This window comes from Bos javanicus, chromosome 18, assembly GCF_032452875.1.
Source record: "Bos javanicus breed banteng chromosome 18, ARS-OSU_banteng_1.0, whole genome shotgun sequence".
NCBI classification, from domain to species: domain Eukaryota; kingdom Metazoa; phylum Chordata; class Mammalia; order Artiodactyla; family Bovidae; genus Bos; species Bos javanicus.
The window spans coordinates 66,074,896-66,096,250 of record NC_083885.1 but is presented as its reverse complement, the minus strand read 5'-3'; the positions used below and the strand labels follow the sequence as shown (position 1 = coordinate 66,096,250).

The following is a 21,355-nucleotide window of genomic DNA, read 5'->3' as shown; positions in this document are numbered from 1 at the left end:
TCCAATAAAAACCATTTTACAAAACTTCCCATCCTTAGTATTCCTTCAATTTGTGTTTTTTATTGCTGGTTTACACCGAACATCAGTTCGGTCAGTTCAGTCGCTCAGTCGTGTCCGACTCTTTGTGACCCCATGAATTGCAGCACACCAGGCCTCCCTGTCCGTCACCAACTCCTGGAGTTCACTCAAATTCATGTCCATCAAGTCAGTGATGCCATTCAGCCATCTCATCCACTGTCATCCCCTTCTCCTCCTGCCCCTAATCCCTCCCAGCATCAGGGTCTTTTCCAGTGAGTCAGCTCTTCGCATCAGGTGGCCAAAGTATTGGAGTTTCAGCCTCAGCATCAGTCCTTCCAATGAACACCCAGGACTGATCTTCTTTAAGATGGACTGGTTGGATCTCCTTGCAGTCCAAGGGACTCTCAAGAGTCTTCCCCAACACTACAGTTCAAAAGCATCAATTCTTCGGCGCTCAGCTTTCTTCACAGTCCAACTCTCAGCCATACCTGACCACTGGAAAAACCATAGCCTTGACTAGACGGAACTTTGTTGGCAAAGTAATGTCTCTGCTTTTCAATATGCTATCTAGGTTGGTCATAACTTTCCTTCCAAGGAGTAAACATCTTGTAATTTCATGGCTGCAATCACCATCTGCAGTGATTTTGGAGCCCAAAAAAATAAAGTCTGAGACTGTTTCTACTGTTTCCCCATCTATTTGCCATGAAGTGATGGGACCAGATGCCATCTTAGTTTTCTGAATGTTGAGCTTTAAGCCAACTTTTTCACTCTCCTCTTTCACTTTCATCAAGAGGCTTTTTAGTTTCTCTTCACTTTCTGTCATAAGGGTGGTGTCATCTGCATATCTGAGGTTATTGATATTTCTCCTGGCAACTGAACATGGCTGGCCCCAAATTTCATCTCTAACACCATCTTCCTCATGTAATGGTTTCTTCTTAGGTGGAATGTTTGGAGCTCTGTATCAAGAGTATTTTTCGGTTCACTATCATTTCCAGGAATGTGTTACTGGGACAATGTCTGATTGAGACTGGTTGGCTGTTTGGACTACAAAAGATTATCTGGCGGGTACAGCTCCAGTCTGTGTTTTCTAATTCCTGCTGAGAGCTCTGACAATGTTTTTCATCAGTGGTTATATTCATAGCTTCTCACCTAACTGCAGAAGTAAATGTATTTTAGTGTACAAACAAGTCCTTCATGCTGCTTTTGGAAACTGTGGGCTCCTGAGTTTTACTGCTAGAGATTCTGATTTAGTAAGCTGAGGGTAAGCTTGGTAATGTGCAGTTCAACACAGACACTCCAAGCAATTCTGATGCCTGCAGTCATTAGACTACAGTGACAGTCATACCTTGGTCATCTGATGTCTAGTAAAGAAAGTCTGGCATCTTGACTATTTTTCATCTTGACTATTCACAGGGTTTCTTCCCTATAAGTCTTCTCATGTTGGAAAAAGGATGTATTATAACTGAAAGCTTTCCCACACTCATTACATTCATAGGGTCTCTCCAGTATGGTTTCTCTGATGCCTAGTAAGTTGACACCACTGGCTAAAGGCCTTTTCACAATGTTTACATTCATAGGGTTTTTCCCCAGCATGTATTCTCTCATGTTTTGTAAGGGTTGATCAATCATTGAAGGTCTTCCCACAGTCAATGCACTCATAGGGCTTTTCTCCAGTATGTGTTCTCTGATGTTCAATAAGGTGTGACCTCTGACTAAAGGCCTTAACACACGTTACACTGACAGGGCTTCTCCCCAGTGTGCATTCTCTGATGCACAGAGTGGAGCCCTTTGGCTGAGAGCTTTTCCACAGTGACTGCATCATAAGGTTTCTTTCCAGCACGTGTTCGTTGATGCACAAGCTGAGTTTGCTGCCGAAAAGCCTTCCCACAGTCACTACACTCATACGGTTTCTCTCCAGAATGAACTCTCTAAGGTGAAAGAAGGTAAGAGCTCCCAGTGAAGCCTCTCCCACACTGATGACATTCAAATGGTTTCTCTCCAGTATGAGTTCTCTGATATTCAATAAGGTGAGAGATCCCAGTGTAGGCTTTATCACATTGATTGCATTTATATGGCTTCTCTCCAGTGTGAATTCACAGGTGCCTAAGAAGTTGAGTGCTTCAAATGAAGGACTTACCACACTATATTCATATTCATAGGGTTATATTCATAGGATTTCTCTCCATGTGAGTCCATTTATGTGTGACAAAGTCAGAGCTCTGACTGAAGGACTTTCCACAATGAGCGTACTCATAAGCTTTAAGGCAGTGTGAATTATTTGATGTACAAAAACGTTAGAGTTCCACCTGAAAGATTTTCCACAGTCATGACATTTATATGGTTTTTCTCCAGTGTGAGTTCATTGATGCCTAACAAGTTTGGAACTCTGGGTGAAGGATTTCCCACACTGATTACATTCATTGGGTTTTTCTCCCATGTGAGTTTTCTGGTGTACAACAAGGTCATAGCTCTGCCTGAAAGACTTTCCACATTGAGTACACTCATAGGGCTTTTCTCCAGAGTGTTCTCTGGTGTACAAGCTTAGAGCAACAGCTGAAAGATCTTGCACGCTGATTACATTCATGTCTTCTTTCCAGTCTAAATGATGTCACAGTAAGTAAAAGATGAGGCCATGTGGAGGCATCACAGTCCTCCTCATATATGAGTAGTGCCTCTCCAGGATGACTTAGTTCAGTCTGTACAAGGCATTTGTCACAATTGAACTGACTCTCCAAATGCGTTGGCTTGTGTTCATTAAGCGACAAGCTATGATTAATGTTTCCATAGTTCTGACCATCTTTGCTGTTCTCTGCTGAAAAAATTCTATTAAGAAAACGAAAGGAGGAACCATAGTTGAAACAGTCAATATTGACAGTATAATCATAAGGCTTTTTATTTCCTGTTTCAAAATCTGCAAGTTTATTCAAGTAAATAATCTGCCAGAAGGCTCTAGCACTTTGATGATCTTCACAGGGCTTCAGATCAGCTCAGTCTTTTTAATGAAAACTGAGTTCTGTTTCAACTTTTTATGCTGTGAGTTAACCTTATAGAAATATGTTCTTGTAGGTAATGTCGGAGGTAGGAGGCTTAAACTCAGATAATTTTCCTAAGCTCAGGCTCACAACTCCCACCTTGAGCAAAACATCTCTCTGAGGTGAGTACTGTTTGATTCAGCGTCCTACTGGTTCTTCCCTAGCTGGTCCTGCCAAAGGTGCATTTCTCCTAATGACACCAACCTGGGGCCCTCCTCCTGAACATGGTGTTTCTTTTCCATGTGATAAGATGGCCCTTCCACAGCAATATCCTCTTCAGACACTGACTCCTTCAAGTGTAGTCTTCCAGTCTGAAAGAAATCTAAATGGCCTGAATTACTAGAGAAGCATTAGAAGGGGAGGGTGGGATAAAACAGACCACCAAGTATAAGAGATATATCTCTGGATCTGTTTCTAATCTATGGACTGTAATTTCATGCAGAATGTGAAATGGAGGGATGGCTCAGCAAACAGGAAATCAGTGTGTGTGTAAGTCCCTCAGTCGTGTCTGACTCTTTGCGACCCCATGCACTGTGGCCCACCAGGCTCCTCTGTCTATGGATTCTCCAGACAAGAATACTGGAATGGGTAGCCATTCCCTTCTCCCTGGGATCTTCCCAACCCAGGGATTGAACCCATGTCTCCTGCATTGCAAGCAGATTCTTTACAATCTGAGCCAACAGGGATGCCCAGGGATTATCTGGGTGGGCCCCAAATGTTATCACAACTGTCCTTATAAGAAGGAGGCAGAATGAGACTTGATACACACAAAGAAGACAATCTGAACACAGAGCAGAGACATGAAGGTGCTGGCCTGAAAGACTGAAGTGATGTGGCCACTGAGCAAGGAATCCCCCTAGCCACTAGAACCTGGAAGGAAAAAAGGAACAGCTTTTCCAATGAAGCCTCCAGAGGGAGAATGGCCTGTGCGCACTGATTTCAGCCCAATGACGCTGATTGTGACTTCTAGCCTCAGAGCTGTGAGAGAATCATCTATATTGTTTTAAGTTACCCAGCTGGTAATCTGTTGGAGAAGTCACAGGAAACAAGGTCCTAACATGTGCCTCAACCTTATGACTCACACTCAGTCTATTTCCTGGTGCTGGATCTTAAAACGAGATCTGGCTGTTCTGTCCATGGTATTTTCTAGGCAAGAATACTGGAGGGGATCCTCCTCCAGGGGATCGTCCCAACCCAGGGATCAAACTCAAGTCTCCTGCATTGCAGGAAGATTCTTTACTGCTGAGCCATCGGTTCAGCTCAGTTCAGTTCAGTCGCTCAGTCATGTCTGACTCTTTGCAACTCCATGAATCGAAGCACGCCAGGCCTCCCTGTCCATCACCAACTCCCAGAGTTTACTTGGACTCACATCCATCGAGTCAGTGATGCCATCCAGCCATCTCATCCTCTGTCGTCCCCTTCTCCTCCTGCCCCCAATCCCTCCCAGCATCAGAGTCTTTTCCAATGAGTCAACTCTTTGAATGAGGTGGCCAAAGTACTGGAGTTTCAGCTTTAGCATCACTCCTTCCAAAGAAATCCCAGGGCTGATCTCCTTCAGAATGGACAGGTTGGATCTCCTTGCAGGCCAAGGGACTCTCAAGAGTCTTCCCCAACACTACAGTTCAAAAGCATCAATTCTTCGGCGCTCAGCTTTCTTCACAGTCCAACTCTCACATCCATACCTGACCACTGGAAAAACCATAGCCTTGACTAGACGGACCTTTGTTGGCAAAGTAATGTCTCTGCTTTTCAATATGTTATCTAGATTGGTCATAACTTTTCTTCCAAGGAGTAAGCATCTTTTAATTTCATGGCTGCAGTCGCCATTGGTAGTAGGCCTCTAATAAAGAGTGCAATGGGCTCCCAGCTCAGGACACTCAACTGAGTCCTCCAAGATTCCCCCTTCACTTGTCACTCTGCCCACACAACTGCCCTTTTTAGGTGGGTAGCCACCCACACCCAGTAATATTAAGTCCTCTCTCCAGGTTCCCATCCCTTTCTCCCATACCTGCCAAGGAGACAAGCATCCTCCATTTGGCAAAGTATGCGTTCCAGGAGGATGTTTTCCTTGTGCTAAACACAGACCTTCTTTCCCTCTTGGGGAAAGCCCTAATCTCTGCCCAACACTCCCACAACCACACTGTCCTCCTTCCCAAGACCCTGCTGTGTTCCTTTGGGGTGCTGCCTTGGAATCTCTGATGAGACGAAGTTTTCAAATGAAACAATAGCCTCATGAAGGGGAGTGAAAGAGTATCTGGGGATGAAGGGGAGGAAAGGAATCTTTGCGTGGCTAAGCTATGTCTAAGATATGTCTGGCTGCTGAAAAAATGGGCAAAGGAGGTAAAAATTCTACAGCAGTATCTGCATCAGAATCTTGAAATAAGGAAGACAGGCTGTGTGGGTCAGCCAGAAAGTAACATCTAGGGTAGAAGAGAAGAAAGACACTGCTGGTAAACTGAATTCAGAATGATGTCATTTGAGTGCCAAGGGTAAGTAAAAGTAGGTAAGACTTCCAAGTTAGAAACAAGAGAGGCTGCAGACATGACAGTTATAGGGTAAGAAGGAGCAGGAACACATGGGATAAATCCAACACCGCTAGGCTGGCAGAAGGTGGTGTGATAGACATAGATGCTGCTTATTGTTAAGTGAAAGCAGTCTCTCAGAAAGGACCAAGTACTGCATGATTCCAACTATAGGACATTCTAGAAACGTAAACTTATAGAGACAGTAAATTAATCAGTGGTTTCCAGGAGTTAGGGTGGAGGGAGGGATGAACAGGTGGAGCACAGAGGATTCTTAGGGTAGTGGAACTACTCTACACTACACCAGTGGATATATAACATCACATATTTGTCGAAACCCACAAAATGTACAACACCAGAGTGAATCTAATGTGAACTATTGACCTCTGATGGTAATCATTAATTGATGTAAGATCATCATTTGTAACAAATGTACCACTGAATGCAAGATATTAATAATAGGGGAAACTGCATGGGGAGGGTTGGCATAGAGAAACCCTGTACTTTCTGTAAGGATGAAACTGGCTCTAAAAAATAAAGTTTATCAGTTAAAACAAAACCACACAAAAAATCAGAAGCAGCCCAATTAGTCGGGGAGATGACCATGTTCTAAAATAGACTGTGGTGATAAATACACAAGCTGCAACTATATTAAGAACCTTTGCATGCTTTATACAGATGAACTGTATGGTATGAGAATTGTTTTATTTCCATATAGCTGCAGGAGAAAAAAAAAATTCCAATTAGGCTGACATGCAGGGTAGGTGGTGGGCCTATGGGATGAGGGGAGGTGGGAAAGCAGGTCCAGGAATGGTGATTTAATAGGAATCCTTCTGGAAGGCATGGATTCTTACCACACCTTGGGATCATTTTGAAGTCATGAAAATGTCCAATGTGGAAGATGGGTGGACACCCAAATGGCAGAGCAAAGACCAGCAGGAAGGGGAGGCCTGAGGAGCTGGCACCCTGGATGGAAGCTATGATGAGGGGCTGGAGGAAAACAGGGGGCATGAGGACCTGGGAATGAGACATGGTAGCAGAGGAGTTAAGACCAAAGGGAGATGGGGACAGAAGTGAACTCGTGTGTGAGACACATGTTGACAACAGCAACAAGTATCCTCTGTGGGTGGGCTGGGCAGAGACAGCCTGACATGGATGAGAACGTGGCTGCCATGTTGGACATGAGGTAGCAGCAGAGAACACGTGAGCAAAATTCCTGCAAGCGGCCTCTCTGCTCCTTGGACTTTAACTGTTGAGCCGCTGGCTTGTTCTCACCTTGGGGAGGTCCCTGCCCCACTCTCCATTGGTCCTTCCCTTGCTCCAGCTAGGAGATCACATTTAGTTTTGAGAGCAGAAGTCCTGGTCAATGGAGGAAAAACAGAGGGCTTGGTCTTCTGCTGGGAGACAGGTCGAGCTCTCACCCCTGGGGTCAGATGTGGATGGACTAGGAGGGGCCCCCATCCTCCCAAGTAGACTCCCCACACCCTGAACCACAAGCCACAGACTTGCCCTGGAGGAGGGATAAGCAGCAATACCCAGACCTGCATCTCAAAGGGACCCACTTCCAGCACCTTCTGGGCCAGTCCAGGCATGCCTGAAATGAGCCACGCCCTGCGTCTGGTGATGGGTAGCGACTGCCTTAACCAGGGAGACCAGGCGACTGCATGTCTCAAGAACCACCTCACGGTACACTGTCCTCTGGGCCAGGTCCACATGTCCCCACTTCACCCATGTGAAGGTCACAGCCACGTCCTTGAAGCTCAGGGTTGGCTGAAACATCACTGGTATTACCATGGAGCCCTGCTTTCTTGATGAGGAAGTTGGGAATAGGACAGCACAGGGGAGGGAGAACCCCTTGCTCAGATCAGACTCGGACCCAGGTCCAAGGTGTTTTCATTTTTCTCTGGGTATCTCCTCTGCTGCTAGTTGCATCGGTGATCCTGATTTTCTGCTTTGGGAACAACGGGGACCCCTCTTGGAGATCTTCACCCCCATCTTCTGTACAATATCAGATTGGAAACCAGCCAAAGAGGATGCTCTAAATCAAGGGTCAGCACAGCCATGAGACAAATCAGGGATGTGGTGTGTTTCTAGGAAGCTAATGCCATGAGCTCAATTGCTTCCTCATGAAACCACATGTGAGCCATCTAAGGGTGCCTTTGGCGCTTTACAGGCACACTCTCAGCTGCCCTCCTGAGTGGTCTGCGGTAAGGGTCAATGGGCCAGAGTGGCTGCCTGTTTCTGGAGGCTCAGCTCTACTCGCCCTCAAGGGTCCACTGAGCAAACACCATGAAGAAGTCTGAAGAGACCTGGCTCAGAGACCCAGGTTTGGGGAATGCCTGGCTCATTCATGTGGGAGCCCGTGCACTTCACCCCAAGGCACAGGGCAGCATTGCAAGAACTCTAATGTGTGCTGACCTGAGGATGTGGGTGTTATTCCTGGATGCATTCTACAGCCATGGAGACTAAGGCAATGAGAACAAAGGTCTCCAACTCACCTGTGATGGGATCTGCTGAAAATATGCCTCCATTTCCTCCTCATATCTGGTGATGCTGTTGTGAAGAAGGCAGAGGTCCTCAGAAAGCAGGGCTGGGGTTGGGGGGACAATTAGGGGTTTAGCCCCTACCTCAGTGCCTCCACACTCCCAAGTCCACCCCCATGCCCAAAGGCGAGAGCAACCAGTGCCAGCTGAAGACTATACCCTGGGGAGTGAAGGGCAGGGAGGCGGGGCTCTGACCACATGATCTCCCTGTTCAAGGCTCTGAGGTCAGCCAAGGCGGCTAAACTCTCTCACTGAAGAGGGCCAGTCTGCCTAGCTCTGGGCCTGGGCTGTCATAGGCTCAAGGTAAATGTCTTGAGGCATGTGCTGGGGTGTCTGAACCATGAACCCAAAGACACACAACAGTACCTCAACAGTCAAATAAAGGAGGGGCCAGTTTTTCCTGTCATCTCAAGATACTAAATAGAGAGAAATGGAGGCAGTGTCAAAACAATTGATTGTACAATTAAAAAAAAATCTCAGTGAAACATCAGCCGGTTTCTAAAAATCGAGGTGGGGGAAGGGGACAAGGAGCATGTGAAAATTCCCAGGAAGACAACTAAGGGCACTCTGTGAGCGGGTATCAAACTTCTGGACCTGCTGGGATGCTGCCCAACTGGCCAGAAGCCATACCTATTATCCCGTTTCCCTTAATGCTGCTATTGCTTCCCATACTCTGCTTAGCTTATCCCAAACCCTTCCCCATGTTTGACTCTCTCTCACTCTGTGTACCAAAAGCACACCTATGCTGCACGCTTCCAGGCGAGCACACACACACACACACACACACACACACACACACACTTGTGTACACCACACCTAAGAAGACCGCTCAAGGCTCTATGTGAAGCTGTATTGTTCTGACATTCCTGTCCCTCCATGGGCAATCTACTACACGTGTTCATTTTCACCCTCGGGTCCTCTTCTTCCTTGTTGGAGACACCCAGGGCGAGGGCTGGGAACACCTCCCCTCCACAGCCAGACTGCCTGCTTTCAAAGTCCTACCTCCACCACTTGCCTCTGGAGGACCCTGAAAGGCCTCCTCAGCCTCTCGGGGCCTCATCTGCAGAAGTCTGGGAGGAGAGCAGGCCTGCTTTTTGGTGCTGCTGTGATGATTACAAGAGTTGCATTTACAGAGTTTAACACTCGTGCTGACACACAGTAGGGGCCACAGCAGATTTAACTCTATTGATTACACCTGGACATAAAACTCCTTTCCCTCGTGCTAGACCTCTTTCTAGAGGCCTCTCTTTCTCCTTCTCTTCCTAGTTTCTTTTTTTCCTGCCAGTGAGGGGGTGGGGCTTTCAAGTACTGCCCCCAGGCCTTAAGTCCAGCCCAGACCTCCCTCCCAGGCTCCCTACCATTGCCATTCTCTCCTCCATATCCAGCCACGCCTCTAAAGACTTGATGAAATAAAAATCGTATTTCATGGCAAGACAAAAACATTTAAACAGAAACTTTCGCGTTGCTCATTCGGGCCTCCTCCCTCCCATTAGTGTGCATGGTGCATCCGCATTAACCATACCTGCTTAGGGGACAGACAGACTTCCTTCGTTCTAAGGGGCCACAATGACCCACTACCCACTTTGTACTGCAGGGCTGGATTCTATCAACTGTCAATTCCTCATCTGACACATGGCCCTTTGTCTCAAAAAGTATATAACTGTGCTTTGACCTCCAGGGTGGAACAATCCTCAGAGCTTTCTGAAAAGCTGCTTCCTGAGTTATATAACCCAAAGGCTTGAATAAAATGTCCCATTTCTTTCTTAGAGCCATTATTGATTAATTTCTTCGTCCACAGACTCAACACAGCTGATAGCGTCCAGGGTTCCCTCATCCCTTGCACTGCGACCTCCATCCCGGCTCCCCACTAGAACCGGAAACTCAAGAGTCCTCCTCACACTTTCTACTCCCTCGGCACTGCCCCTCCACTGAGCCATCCACCGCCGGATTCTACTCTTTACTGAGGCTCTGAAACCCAAAGCCCAGCCCTCGCGCACCCGGCAATTCTGTGGCCCGCTCTCCACACCTCCAGGCACGTTCACCCCTCCAGCCCCTGCTCACACCGGTCTCTCCACCTGGGCCAGCATCACCAAACACAACCAACACGGGCCCCCAACACCCAGGTCCGGAGTCGCCGGTGCCTTTTGCTCTGCCAAGACTGCCCGTAATTCTCTGTCCACCAGGACAACGTACACTTTCTCTTCAAGCTGAGTTCGAAACCCGCGTACCAGTGGAAGAACTGTGTCCACGTACTGAGCTCGGGAGGCCTGTGGGGCACCGGGGCGCCTCCGCGCGGCTTCCCGGGCCAGTTCCGGAAGTGCGCCCGCTCGGCGCGAGGAACTACAAGTCCCAGGAAGTCGCGCGCCGGTGGCGGTTTTTCTCGCTCAGGTGGCAGTTTCTCCAGTTGCCGCGGCAGACGTTACTCCTCGCGGCGGCAGCATAGTGGCCTTTGGCGTCTGGGTGTGGAAGTCGGGAGAGACCACCTGCCGAGGAGCACGGAAGACGTTTTCACAGAGCCCGCTAGAGCAGGGGAGTCTGCCGCAGCGGGTGTTTGCGAAAGGCTCAAAGGCCGGCCGAGGAGAGGGAGGGCCTCGGGTGTGATCTGAGTGTAGAGTATGCAAGTTGGAGGCCGGCAGCTAGCAGTGCGTCATCCTGTGTGATGGCTTAGGGAAGCTTGTTTGGCTTTCTCCAGTTGGTCCTAAGTGGGACAGGGGCAAAAAATAGGGAAGCTGGCAGTTAGTGAGCAAGTCCTGGCTGCTTTGGACCTGCTGCTACAGAGATCGTGGGTCAGAGGGTTCTGTTTTATGTGGTCTGACCACTGTGTGCACGCACATTCAGCCTCACTGCCTTGTGGGGCTGAGACCACAGACCTGCTATCCCGCCCTGGCTTCAAGGTGGGAGAGACCACAGGAAACCTTCCTAGGGCGGCCTTCTGGCGGAAACCACTCTGGCTCTTCATGAAAGACGTTATCTGTGATAAGCTCTTCGCTGAATACTTTCAATATTTAGACGTCACTTAAAACTTAACTAATTTATAATTTATGCAAAGTACTTTCATGGTTCCAACATGAAAACTACAGACACAAAAGTGTACTAAAAGAAGCCTAGCCTCTTTGGCTTCTCATCCCTGTATCCCTGTCCTCTCCCATTGGTAATTATAAGTTTTGGATTATCCTTCCGTTTAAAAAGTGTAAGCAATACATTCTGTAAGTGTATCCCACACTCTTCCTTGGGTAAAAGCTTCACTACTATACATAGTGTTGTGACACACTTCATTGTTTTCCACCTAAGCGTTTGGTGAGAGATTGTTCTCTGGCAAATGCCAGGGCACCATTGTGTGTCAGGACTGTAGTTCTTCCACCAGCCCGCTACTGATGACACATAAGCTGTATTGAGTGTTTTACAGACGGTGCTGCAGTGGGTATTCCTGTGCCAACATCGTTTTGCATTTGTGCCAGTGTGAATTTAGAATAGATCTCTAGAAGTGGGATGTTGGGTCAAAGGTAAGTGTGTTTTTAATTTTGCCTAATTCTTGACCTTTGGAGTTACACCTGTTTCAGTTCAGTTCAGTGCAGTCGCTCAGTCGTGTCCGACTCTTTGTGACCCCATGAATCACAGCATACCAGGCCTGCCTGTCCATCACCAACTCCTGGAGTTCACTCAAACTCATGTCCATCGAGTCAGTGATGCCGTCCAGCCATCTCATCCTCTATCGTCCCCTTCTCCTCCTGCCCCCAATCCCTCCCAGCATCAGAGTCTTTTCAAATGAGGCAACTCTTCGCATGAGGTGGCCAAAGTATCGGAGTTTCAGCTTTAGCATCATTCCCTCCAAAGAAATCCCAGGGCTGATCTCCTTCAGAATGGACTGGTTGGATTTCCTTGCAGTCCAAGGGACTCTCAAAAGTCTTCTCCAACACCACAGTTCAAAAGCATCAATTCTTCGGCGCTCAGCGTTCTTCACAGTCCAACTCTCACATCCATACATGACCACTGGAAAAACCATAGCCTTGACTAGATGGACCTTTGTTGGCAAAGTAATGTCTCTGCTTTTCAATATGCTATTTAGGTTGGTCATAACTTTCCTTCCAAGGAGTAAACATCTTGTAATTTCATGGCTGCAATCACCATCTGCAGTGATTTTGGAGCCCCCCAAAATAAAGTCTGACACTGTTTCCACTGTTTCCCCATCTATTTGCCATGAAGTGATGGGACCAGATGCCATGATCTTCGTTTTCTGATTATTGAGCTTTAAGCCAACTTTTTCACTCTCCTCTTTTACTTTCATCAAGAGGCTTTTTAGTTCCTCTTCACTTTCTGCCATAAGGGTGGTGTCATCTGCGTTTCTGAGATTATTGATATTTCTCCCGGCAATCTTGATTCCAGCTTGTGCTTCTTCCAGCTCAGCATTTCTCATGATGTACTCTGCATATAAGTGAAATAAGCAGGGTGACAATATACAGCCTTGATGTACTCCTTTTCCTATTTGGAACCAGTCGGTTGTTCCATGACCAGTTCTAACTGTTGTGTCCTGATCTGCATATAGGTTTCTCAAGAGGCGGGTCAGGTGGTCTGGTATTCCCATCTCTTTTAGAATTTTCCAGTTTATTGTGATCCACACAGTCAAAGGCTTTGACATAGTCAATAAAGCAGAAATAGATGTTTTTCTGGCACTCTCTTGCTTTTTCCATGATCCAGCAGGTGTTGGCAATTTGATCCTCTGCCTTTTCTAAAACCAGCTTGAACATCTGGAAGTTCACAGTTCACGTATTGCTGAAGCCTGGCTTGGAGAATTTTGAGCATTACTTTACTAGCATGTGAGATGAGTGCAATTGTGTGGTAGTTTGAGCATTTTGGGGCATTGCCTTTCTTTGGCATTGGAATGAACACTGACCTTTTCCAATCCTGTGGCCACTGCTGAATTTTCCAAATTTGCTGGCATATTGAGTGCAGCACTTTCACAGAATCATCTTCCAGGATTTGAAATAGCTCAACTATTTCAAATAGTGAGGAATTCCATCACCTGACTAGCTTTGTTCATAGTGATGCTTTCTAAGGCCCACTTGACTTCACATTCCAGGATGTCTGGTTCTAGGTGAGTGATCACACCATCATGATTGTCTGGGTCGTGAAGATCTTTTTGTACAGTTCTTCTGTGTATTCTTGCCACCTCTTCTTAATATCTTCTGCTTCTGTTAGATCCATTCCATTTCTGTCCTTTATCAAGCCCATCTTTGCGTGAAATGTTCCTTGGATCTCTAATTTTCTTGAAGAGATCTCTAGTCTTTCCCATTCTGTTTTCCTCTATTTCTTTGCACTGATTGCTGAGGAAGGCTTTCTTATCTCTCTTTGCTATTCTTTGGAACTCTGCATTCAGATGCTTATATCTTTCCTTTTCTCCTTTGCTAGAAGGCAATGGCATCCCACTCCAGCACTCTTGCCTGGAAAATCCCATGGACGGAGGAGCCTGGTGGGCTGCAGTCCACGCGGTCGTGAAGAGTTGGACACGACTGAGTGACTTCACTTTCCCTTTCTCTTCTTTTCACAGCTATTTGTAAGGCCTCCTCAGACAGCCATTTTGCTTTTTTGCATTTCTTTTCCATGGGGATGGTCTTGATCCCTGTCTCCTGTACAATGTCACGAAGCTCCGTCCATAGTTCATCAGGCAGTCTATAAGATCTAGTTCCTTAAATCTATTTCTCACTTCCACTGTATAATCATAAGGGATTTGATTTAGGTCATACCTGAATAGTCTAATGGTTTTCCCTACTTTCTTCAATTTACATCTGAATTTGGCAATAAGGAGCTCATGATCTGAGCCACAGTCAGCTCCCAGTCTTGTTTTTGCTGAGTGTATAGAGCTTCTCCATCTTTGGCTGCAAAGAATATAATCTATCTGATTTCGGTGTTGACCATCTGGTGATGTCCATATGTAGAGTCTTCTCTTGTGTTGTTGGAAGAGGGTGTTTGCTATGACCAGTGCGTTCTCTTGGCAAACCTCAATTAGCCTTTGCCCTGCCTCATTCCGTATTCCAGGGCCAAATTTGCCTGTTACTCCAGGTGTTTCTTGACTTCCTACTTTTGCATTCCAGTCCCCCATAATGAAAAGGACATCTTTTTTGGGTGTTAGTTCTAAAAGGTCTTGTAGGTCTTCATAGAACCGTTCAATTTCAGCTTCTTCAGCATTACTGGTTGGGGCATAGACTTGGATTACTGTCATATTGAATGGTTTGCCTTGGAAATGAACAGAGATCATTCTGTCGTTTTTGAGATTGCACCCACCTGTTTGCATCCCAGCAAATCACTGCAGATGGTGACTGCAGCCATGAAATTAAAAGGTGCTTGCTCCTTGGGAGAAAAGTTATGACCAACCTAGACAGCATATTAAAAAGCAGAGACATTACTTTGCCAACAAATGTCCATCTAGTCAAAGCTTTGGTTTTTCCAGTAGTCATGTATGGATGTGAGAGTTGGACTATAAAGAAAGCTGAGCGCCGAAGAATTGATACTTTTGAACTGTGGTGTTGGAGAAGACTCTTGAGAGTCCCTTGGACTGCAAGGAGTTCCAACCAGTCCATCCTAAAGGAAACCAGTCTTGGATATTCATTGGAAGGACTGATGCTGAACCTGAAACTCCAATACTTTGGCCACCTGATTCGAAGAACTGACTCATTGGAAAAGACCCTGATGCTAGGAAGATTGAAGGCGGGAGGAGAAGGGGTGACAGAGGATGAGATGGTTTGATGGCATCACCGACTCAATGGACATGAATTTGAATAAGCTCTGGGAGTTGGTGATGGACAGGGAAGCCTGGCGTACTGCAGTCCATGGGGTTGCAAAGAGTCGGACTCGATTGAGCAACTGAACTGAACTGAACAGTGTTTGGTAGGGCCTGTTCCTCACAGTCTCATCAGCTGGTTATGGCATCATAGTTTTGAATCTTTATCTGATAGGTAAAAAGTGTTATTTCAAAATAGTTCTAATTTTCATTCCCCTAATGAGAATTTTTCTAGTTATGAGCATTTTTAATATATTTAAGAAGCATTTTTTTGTTTTGTGATCTATTCATATTGTAGCCATTTTTTAGTAGGTTTGTTGATCTTTTATTTTACCTTTGAAAGTTCCTTACTGGTAATAATAACTTTGCAAATTGCAATTTTTGACAGCTTGTAATCTGTTCATGTTAACAGTGTTGTGGGGTTTTTCTTCCCCAACAATTGGTTTTCTTCCCCAATAAATAGAAACATTTATTTTTACACTATCAAATTTATCAGTATTTTCCTTTATTGCCCTTGGATTTTGATTCATGGGTAGTAAATATTCTCAAGTTTTGGGGAAATTCACCCATGTTTCTCCTAGTGCTTGTATGTCATATTTTACATTTAAATCTTTAATCCACTCAGAATTCATCCTAGTATGAAGTGTGAGGAATGGATTTCATTTTCTCTTTTGCAGGTATACTAAGTATATGTGTATATGGTATACTAAGTAGTTTAGCTAAAGTCTACTTTTTCCTCACTGAGGTGCCCCTTTTATCACTTACTTTACACATGCAGTTAAATCTATTTCTGAATTTTCTTTTCTCTTGAATTGGTCTGTCTACTCATGTGCCAGTACTACAACTTTAAAATTATAGATGCTTCATAATATGGTTTACTATCTAGTAGAGTTGGCCCTCCCACATTACCTTTCATCTTCAGGGTGTTTCTGGCTTTTCTCTCTTGTTTATTATTTAGCCCTTATAAACTGACAGGTGTTGAAAGAGGAGCTAGTAATGACAGTAATAAGAATAGTAATAGCTTAAGATTTTGCCGACTACCAGCCTGGTAAAGCACACACGTGTATTGATTCAGTACTCCTCTTCAGATCAGATCAGTCACTCAGTCGTGTCTGACTCTTTGCGACCCCATGAATCGCAGCACGCCAGGCCTCCCTGTCCATCACCAACTCCTGGAGTTCACTGACACTCACGTCCATCGAGTCGGTGATGCCATCCATCCATCTCATCCTTTGTCGTCCCCTTCTCTTGCCCCCAAACCCTCCCAGCATCAGAGTCTTTTCCAATGAGTCAACTCTTCGCATCAGGTGGCCAAAGTACTGCAGTTTCAGCTTCAGCATCATTCCTTCCAAAGAAATCCCAGGGCTGATCTCCTTTAGAATGGACTGGTTGGATCTCCTTGCAGTCCAAGGGACTCTCAAGAGTCTTCTCCAACACCATAGTTCAAAAGCATCAATTCTTCGGCGCTCAGCCTTCTTCTCACATCCATACATAACCACTGGAAAAACCATAGCCTTGACTAGACAGACCTTTGTTGGCAAAGTAATGTCTCTGCTTTTGAATATGCTATCTAGGTTGGTCATAACTTTCCTTCCAAGGAGTAAGCATCTTTTAATTTCATGGCTGCAGTCACCATCTGCAGTGATTTTGGAGCCCCCCAAATAAAGTCTGACACTGTTTCCACTGTTTCCCCATCTATTTCCCATGAAGTGATGGGACTGGATGCCATGATCTTAGTTTTATGAATGTTGAGCTTTAAGCCAACTTTTTCACCCTCCTCTTTCACTTTCATCAAGAGGCTTTTTAGTTCCTCTTCACTTTCTGCCATAAGGGTGGTGTCATCTGCATATCTGAGGTTATTGATATTTTTATTATTGAATGGAAGGGGAAAGAAAGATAATAACTTAAAAAATTATTTGAATTTTGTTTTTTATAAATAAATAGAAACGTAAGTACGTTTGCAGGCAAAGAAGAAACTACAGCCAAATGAAAGTTCTGTCACACGGCAAGATTAGTCTGATATTAAAATATGAGTAGTAAAATACGAGTACTCCTCTTAGCAACCCTATATTAACTTCCGCTTGGAACAGATAGGAAAACCGAGGCACAAAGAGGTTAAGTAATTAACTTGAGTGGCAAAACTGGTACGCAAAACCCAAGATTTTGAATCCAGGGCATCTTGCTGCAGAGCTCCCCCCTCCCCAAATATATGCCAGTTCTAGACCAGACTCACTTGGAAATCTGAGATTCCCTTCACTCCTGGTTTGGTCTTGGCCATGTCTTCTCTTCTCTGGAAGATCAATTTTCTCATTGTTGCCAGGGGAGCCCTCAAAGTTGGGGTGTCAAAGCTGAGTGTTGGTGTCACTGGCAGGAACCACTCTGCCTCACATGATGAGTGGAGCTTGTAGGCAGAAACCCAGCACCCCACCCAGGAACAGATGGAACACTGCTGAACAGCTCTCCTACCAACCGGACCCTGCAGGCTTGGGTGTGCTCATAATTCCAGGAACAATCATTGCTCTGTTGGGCAGCGCCTCACACAACTCCAGGGGGTGTCCCTCCCATGCAGAACACTGCTCTCATCTCTTTCTTTCCCATTTTGTGAGTTTTTAGCTTTTCTTTCTCTTGGTGTCATGAAAGGAACTCCTGCCTTTGGCTGTTCCCACTGAAAAGGCAGCAGGGATATTCTCTGCCACTTGATAACCTGCTTTATCAGAGGATTACCTCTCAGAGGTAAGGAGACTTGTCAGCTACCTGTTGCTGCATCCCGTGTGAGTAAATGTTAATTAACCTCTAAGTACGATCTCTAATTCTGTCTCATCACCAGTGTGGCCCTGATGATACACTTCTGTTAAGATGTTAACAGCGCTGCCTGTGAGAATGCCCACCCTGAGACCCAGCCCTGTATTCCTGGAAACAGCAGCAGTGGAAGAAGCCTCTGCTTTTGTGCTCCTGGAAATATCTTCTTTGCTAGATGTCCTATATAAACAGTTTGAAAGTGGGCACCTCACACCAACTTAACACCTAAGATGCACCTTGGAGTAGTGCCAAGTGAACCTGGCAGAGGGCTTCTTGTTCCTGAGAGCTTGATTTCAACAAACAGTAGGATCCAATAGGGAAGCAGCTTTTGGACCCATTACAGAGGTGGGAACAAATGCCATTCTCTTTAAGAAGTTACATTGCTGGTGTCAGAAGAATCATCAAGCAGGCACTCCCATCTCTGAAGAGCTCTGGTTAATTTCTAATGTAGATGCACACTGCACATTAGGGAGAGGAGGTACAAACAATTTTAGGTTTAACTTTTTCTTGTTCCTTCCTAAAATACAGATTGTCTTTCATTAAGTGAAAGCAGCAAACAGTGACCACCAGGAAAACCATAGCCAGCTCGTGGAATGGATCCCAAGCTTGTTTCATGTCAGACACTCAGGTGAGATACACTCACTCAGGAGATGGGCAATGGTTAAAGCTGTTCCCTCCTGAGACAGGCTGGGACCTGAACCCTGGGATCCTTTGCTGCAGTGCCTGCACCTGGACAAATGGTCTCTCTCAGCAACAAAAAACTAAGAAGCTAAAAGGGACTACAACTAGCTGTGTGCCTACACAGTTGGGGCACGTTATCAATGAAGAGATACAAAAAGACCAAAATGAGCAGAAGCAGGGTACTGGCATGCACCCTGTACACAGTGCCACCCAGGGGGTGGGCAGACCACCTAAGTGACCCCTCCACCCCAACTCCTGGACACACCTCTGCTCTCTTGCCACATAAGGAACCAGCTGTCTCCTCCTCAGGAAGCCAGCAAAGGAAGCTGTTACTTGTTTTCCCTCCCCTGAGCTGCAGCGCGAATCCCAATAAAGCCTTGCCTGAATTTCTTATCTGGTCTCTTATCTGGAACTTTCACTTCTGTGATGAGATTCTTCAATGGATTTCAAGTCCCCTCCAGAGGAACTACTGGGTACTCTTAATGGTAAATTCCTGGAACCTAAGAATGATAGGAGGTGTGGCTGTCACACACTTTTTACTTACCAGAAGCCAGGTACACTTAGCTTCTCAGTTCCTTATCCTGGTTCTTCCTGATATCCTCAGACAAAGGAGGAGATAGTCCACACGATTCTAATTTTGTTCTGTTTTTTAAAAATGTGTTAATTATCATAGGAGCATTTAAATATTTTTAAATGGGACCAATCAACTATTTAGCCATTCCACTTTTATTCTCATCCATATGCAAACATTTTTTTTTAAACATGACAGCATGACCGTGTACATAATGTATTTTTCACTTCATATAATTACAGAATCTGCATAAACATTAGAAACTACAGAATCCACATAAAACAGATTAGAAACTATGCAAATATTCCCAAACGGAAAAATATCTAAGTGAAAAAGAACATTGATATTATAAGTAAAAAACATTGACACTACATTTTAATCAACTGTTTCCATTTTTAATCATCTAAGGAAACATTTACCCACATCAGAGCCTATTCTGTTGTCCTTGTTCCTTCTCAAATCTAGGCCTCAGTGGTACTAAGAACACTGTCTAGTTGATCACCTTTAGTAGATTGTCTTTTAAGGAGTCCTATAAAAGTAGAGGAGCAGAGATTGACCATATGTCATTACACTAAAAACTGTTAATGGTTTTCTTCAAGGATGAGTTCTCTGATATGCAACAAGGGAAGAGCACCAAGTGAAAGCATTTCTCCACTGATTGTATGCAGAAGGTTTCTTTCACTATGAATTCTCTGGTGTTCCATAACTCAGATGGTCTGCTGAAGGCTTTTTCATGTTACATTCATGTGGTTTTTCCCCCTATATATGAATTTTCTGATTCACAATAAGATAAAAATCTCCATCTAAAGATTTCCCACATTGGTTACATTTACAGAGATTCTCTCCAATATGGATTCTTTGATGTCCAATAAGGTGAGAATTCCATTGGGAATACTTTTCCCATGACATTTATGAAGTTTTCCTCCAGTGTGAGTTCTCTGAAGTAACACTTCAAAGTGAGAACTCCAACTGAAGCATTTCCCAACTGATTACACTTTCCCATTGAAGAGAAAGGCTTCTTTCTCTTCAGTGTGAGTTCTTTGATGTGAAGTTACATCAGAGCTCTGAAGGAAAGATTTCTTATATTAATTGTACTCATTAAGACTTCTCTCCATTCTTTGATAGACATTAAAATAAATGACTGAAAGACTTCCCACATTGATTGCAAAAGAACAGTTTTTCCTCAGTATGAGTTTTCTGATGCCTAATTAGTTGATAATTCCCACAGAAAGCCTCCCACATTCATGGCATTCATGGAGCCTTTCTGTAGTACAAATTATGTAATGTCAACAGGTAGGAGCACCAGGTGAAAGACTTCCCACCATTGATCACATTATGCAGTTTTTCTTAGATATGAGAACTCCACTTAATAGATTTACCACACTAATCTTGTCAGTCTCCAGTATGAGTTAAGTCCTATAATTCTAGACATAAACACACACCTCCAATTTTTAGTGTCCTTTGAGGGATTGTTTCAAATTTGACACTAACCTCCAGTAGGTCTTGACATACACAAATATCATGAACAATGCTGGAAGTGGCAATTGTGAATGAAGAGCAAGGAGAAGGAAGACCATATAATTTGGTGGATGAAGATCCTGAGGAATTGGTCATCCATTAGCTCATTCTATACTCTGAAAAAGTTCCACTCTCATACACCAAAGTCCTTATTTGACCCTTATTAGAGCCCTGAAAAATTGCTTTAATCCTGTTTCACCTTTACCTTCTATTTTCCGTTGGCCATATTTTTCCAATGACAATCTAAGCCGCTAGGGGCTGGAAGATGATTCTCACGTGGCCTTTGAATTCTTTCCTGTAGGCATTCAAGGCCTGCTTGTTGAGCAAATAACTAAATATATGTAGATCTCTTGGCTCTGCTGCTCACCGGTTCTGTCCCCACAAATAGGAAGAAGACTGCCAACCTGGGAAGGTTATTGTGCACACCAAGAAGATACTGAAGCCACTTGGGAGCTGTCTTGGTTGTCTAGATGGTTGGCATTCATTAAATTCCAGCTCCAAAAGAACAGCTGTAATGGTGGTTGTTTCTATGTTCTGTGATCTGTGGATATGAGACAGAAGAAAACCAGATCTTAGCTTCTCCATTTTCTCCAGCCTTCAGCTGACACAATGTAATAAATCCCGCATCATTTTATGCTATATTAAGTGTGAACTCTTACATTCACATCAGAGATGAGGTGTCTCTGGCCTTCCGAAGCAGTCAACTTATGACATGAAGTTACCCACAGCCTGAAATCTTTCCCAACTGAGCCTTTATTACTTTCACGTTTCCTTTAGTGAGAGAGTGGTGAGTACAGAGGCTCCTGCCATGAGACTAGGGCACTGCCTGCCCTCCTGGTGGCATCATCCACCATTCCCTGGTTGATCATCCTCTAGCTCACCATCCAGGCTGCTCA

The 21,355-nt window shown here is 44.9% G+C and overlaps 1 protein-coding gene and 1 long non-coding RNA gene across 3 annotated transcripts; one reads left to right on the top strand and one right to left on the bottom strand.

The window, feature by feature from the left end:
- Positions 1 to 40: 40 nt before the first annotated feature.
- LOC133229827 (zinc finger protein 544-like) lies at positions 41 to 10,517 on the bottom strand. The gene is made up of 4 exons (XM_061386614.1): positions 10,309 to 10,517; positions 8,071 to 8,162; positions 3,255 to 3,361; positions 41 to 2,841 (listed from the first exon to the last, which is right to left on the bottom strand). Exons 2-4 carry the CDS (start codon positions 8,101 to 8,103, stop codon positions 2,520 to 2,522), a joined length of 462 nt encoding a protein of 153 aa, XP_061242598.1. The 5' UTR covers positions 8,104 to 8,162; positions 10,309 to 10,517; the 3' UTR covers positions 41 to 2,519.
- A 181-nt stretch (positions 10,518 to 10,698) lies between these two features.
- LOC133229828 (uncharacterized) lies at positions 10,699 to 18,763 on the top strand. Of its 2 annotated transcripts, none has more exons than XR_009730649.1 (2): positions 10,699 to 18,317; positions 18,441 to 18,763. It is a non-coding gene; the product is annotated as an uncharacterized LOC133229828 (long non-coding RNA). The 2 variants fall into 2 exon arrangements; XR_009730648.1 differs by having other exon boundaries at positions 18,410 to 18,763.
- The last annotated feature ends 2,592 nt before the right edge of the window (positions 18,764 to 21,355 follow it).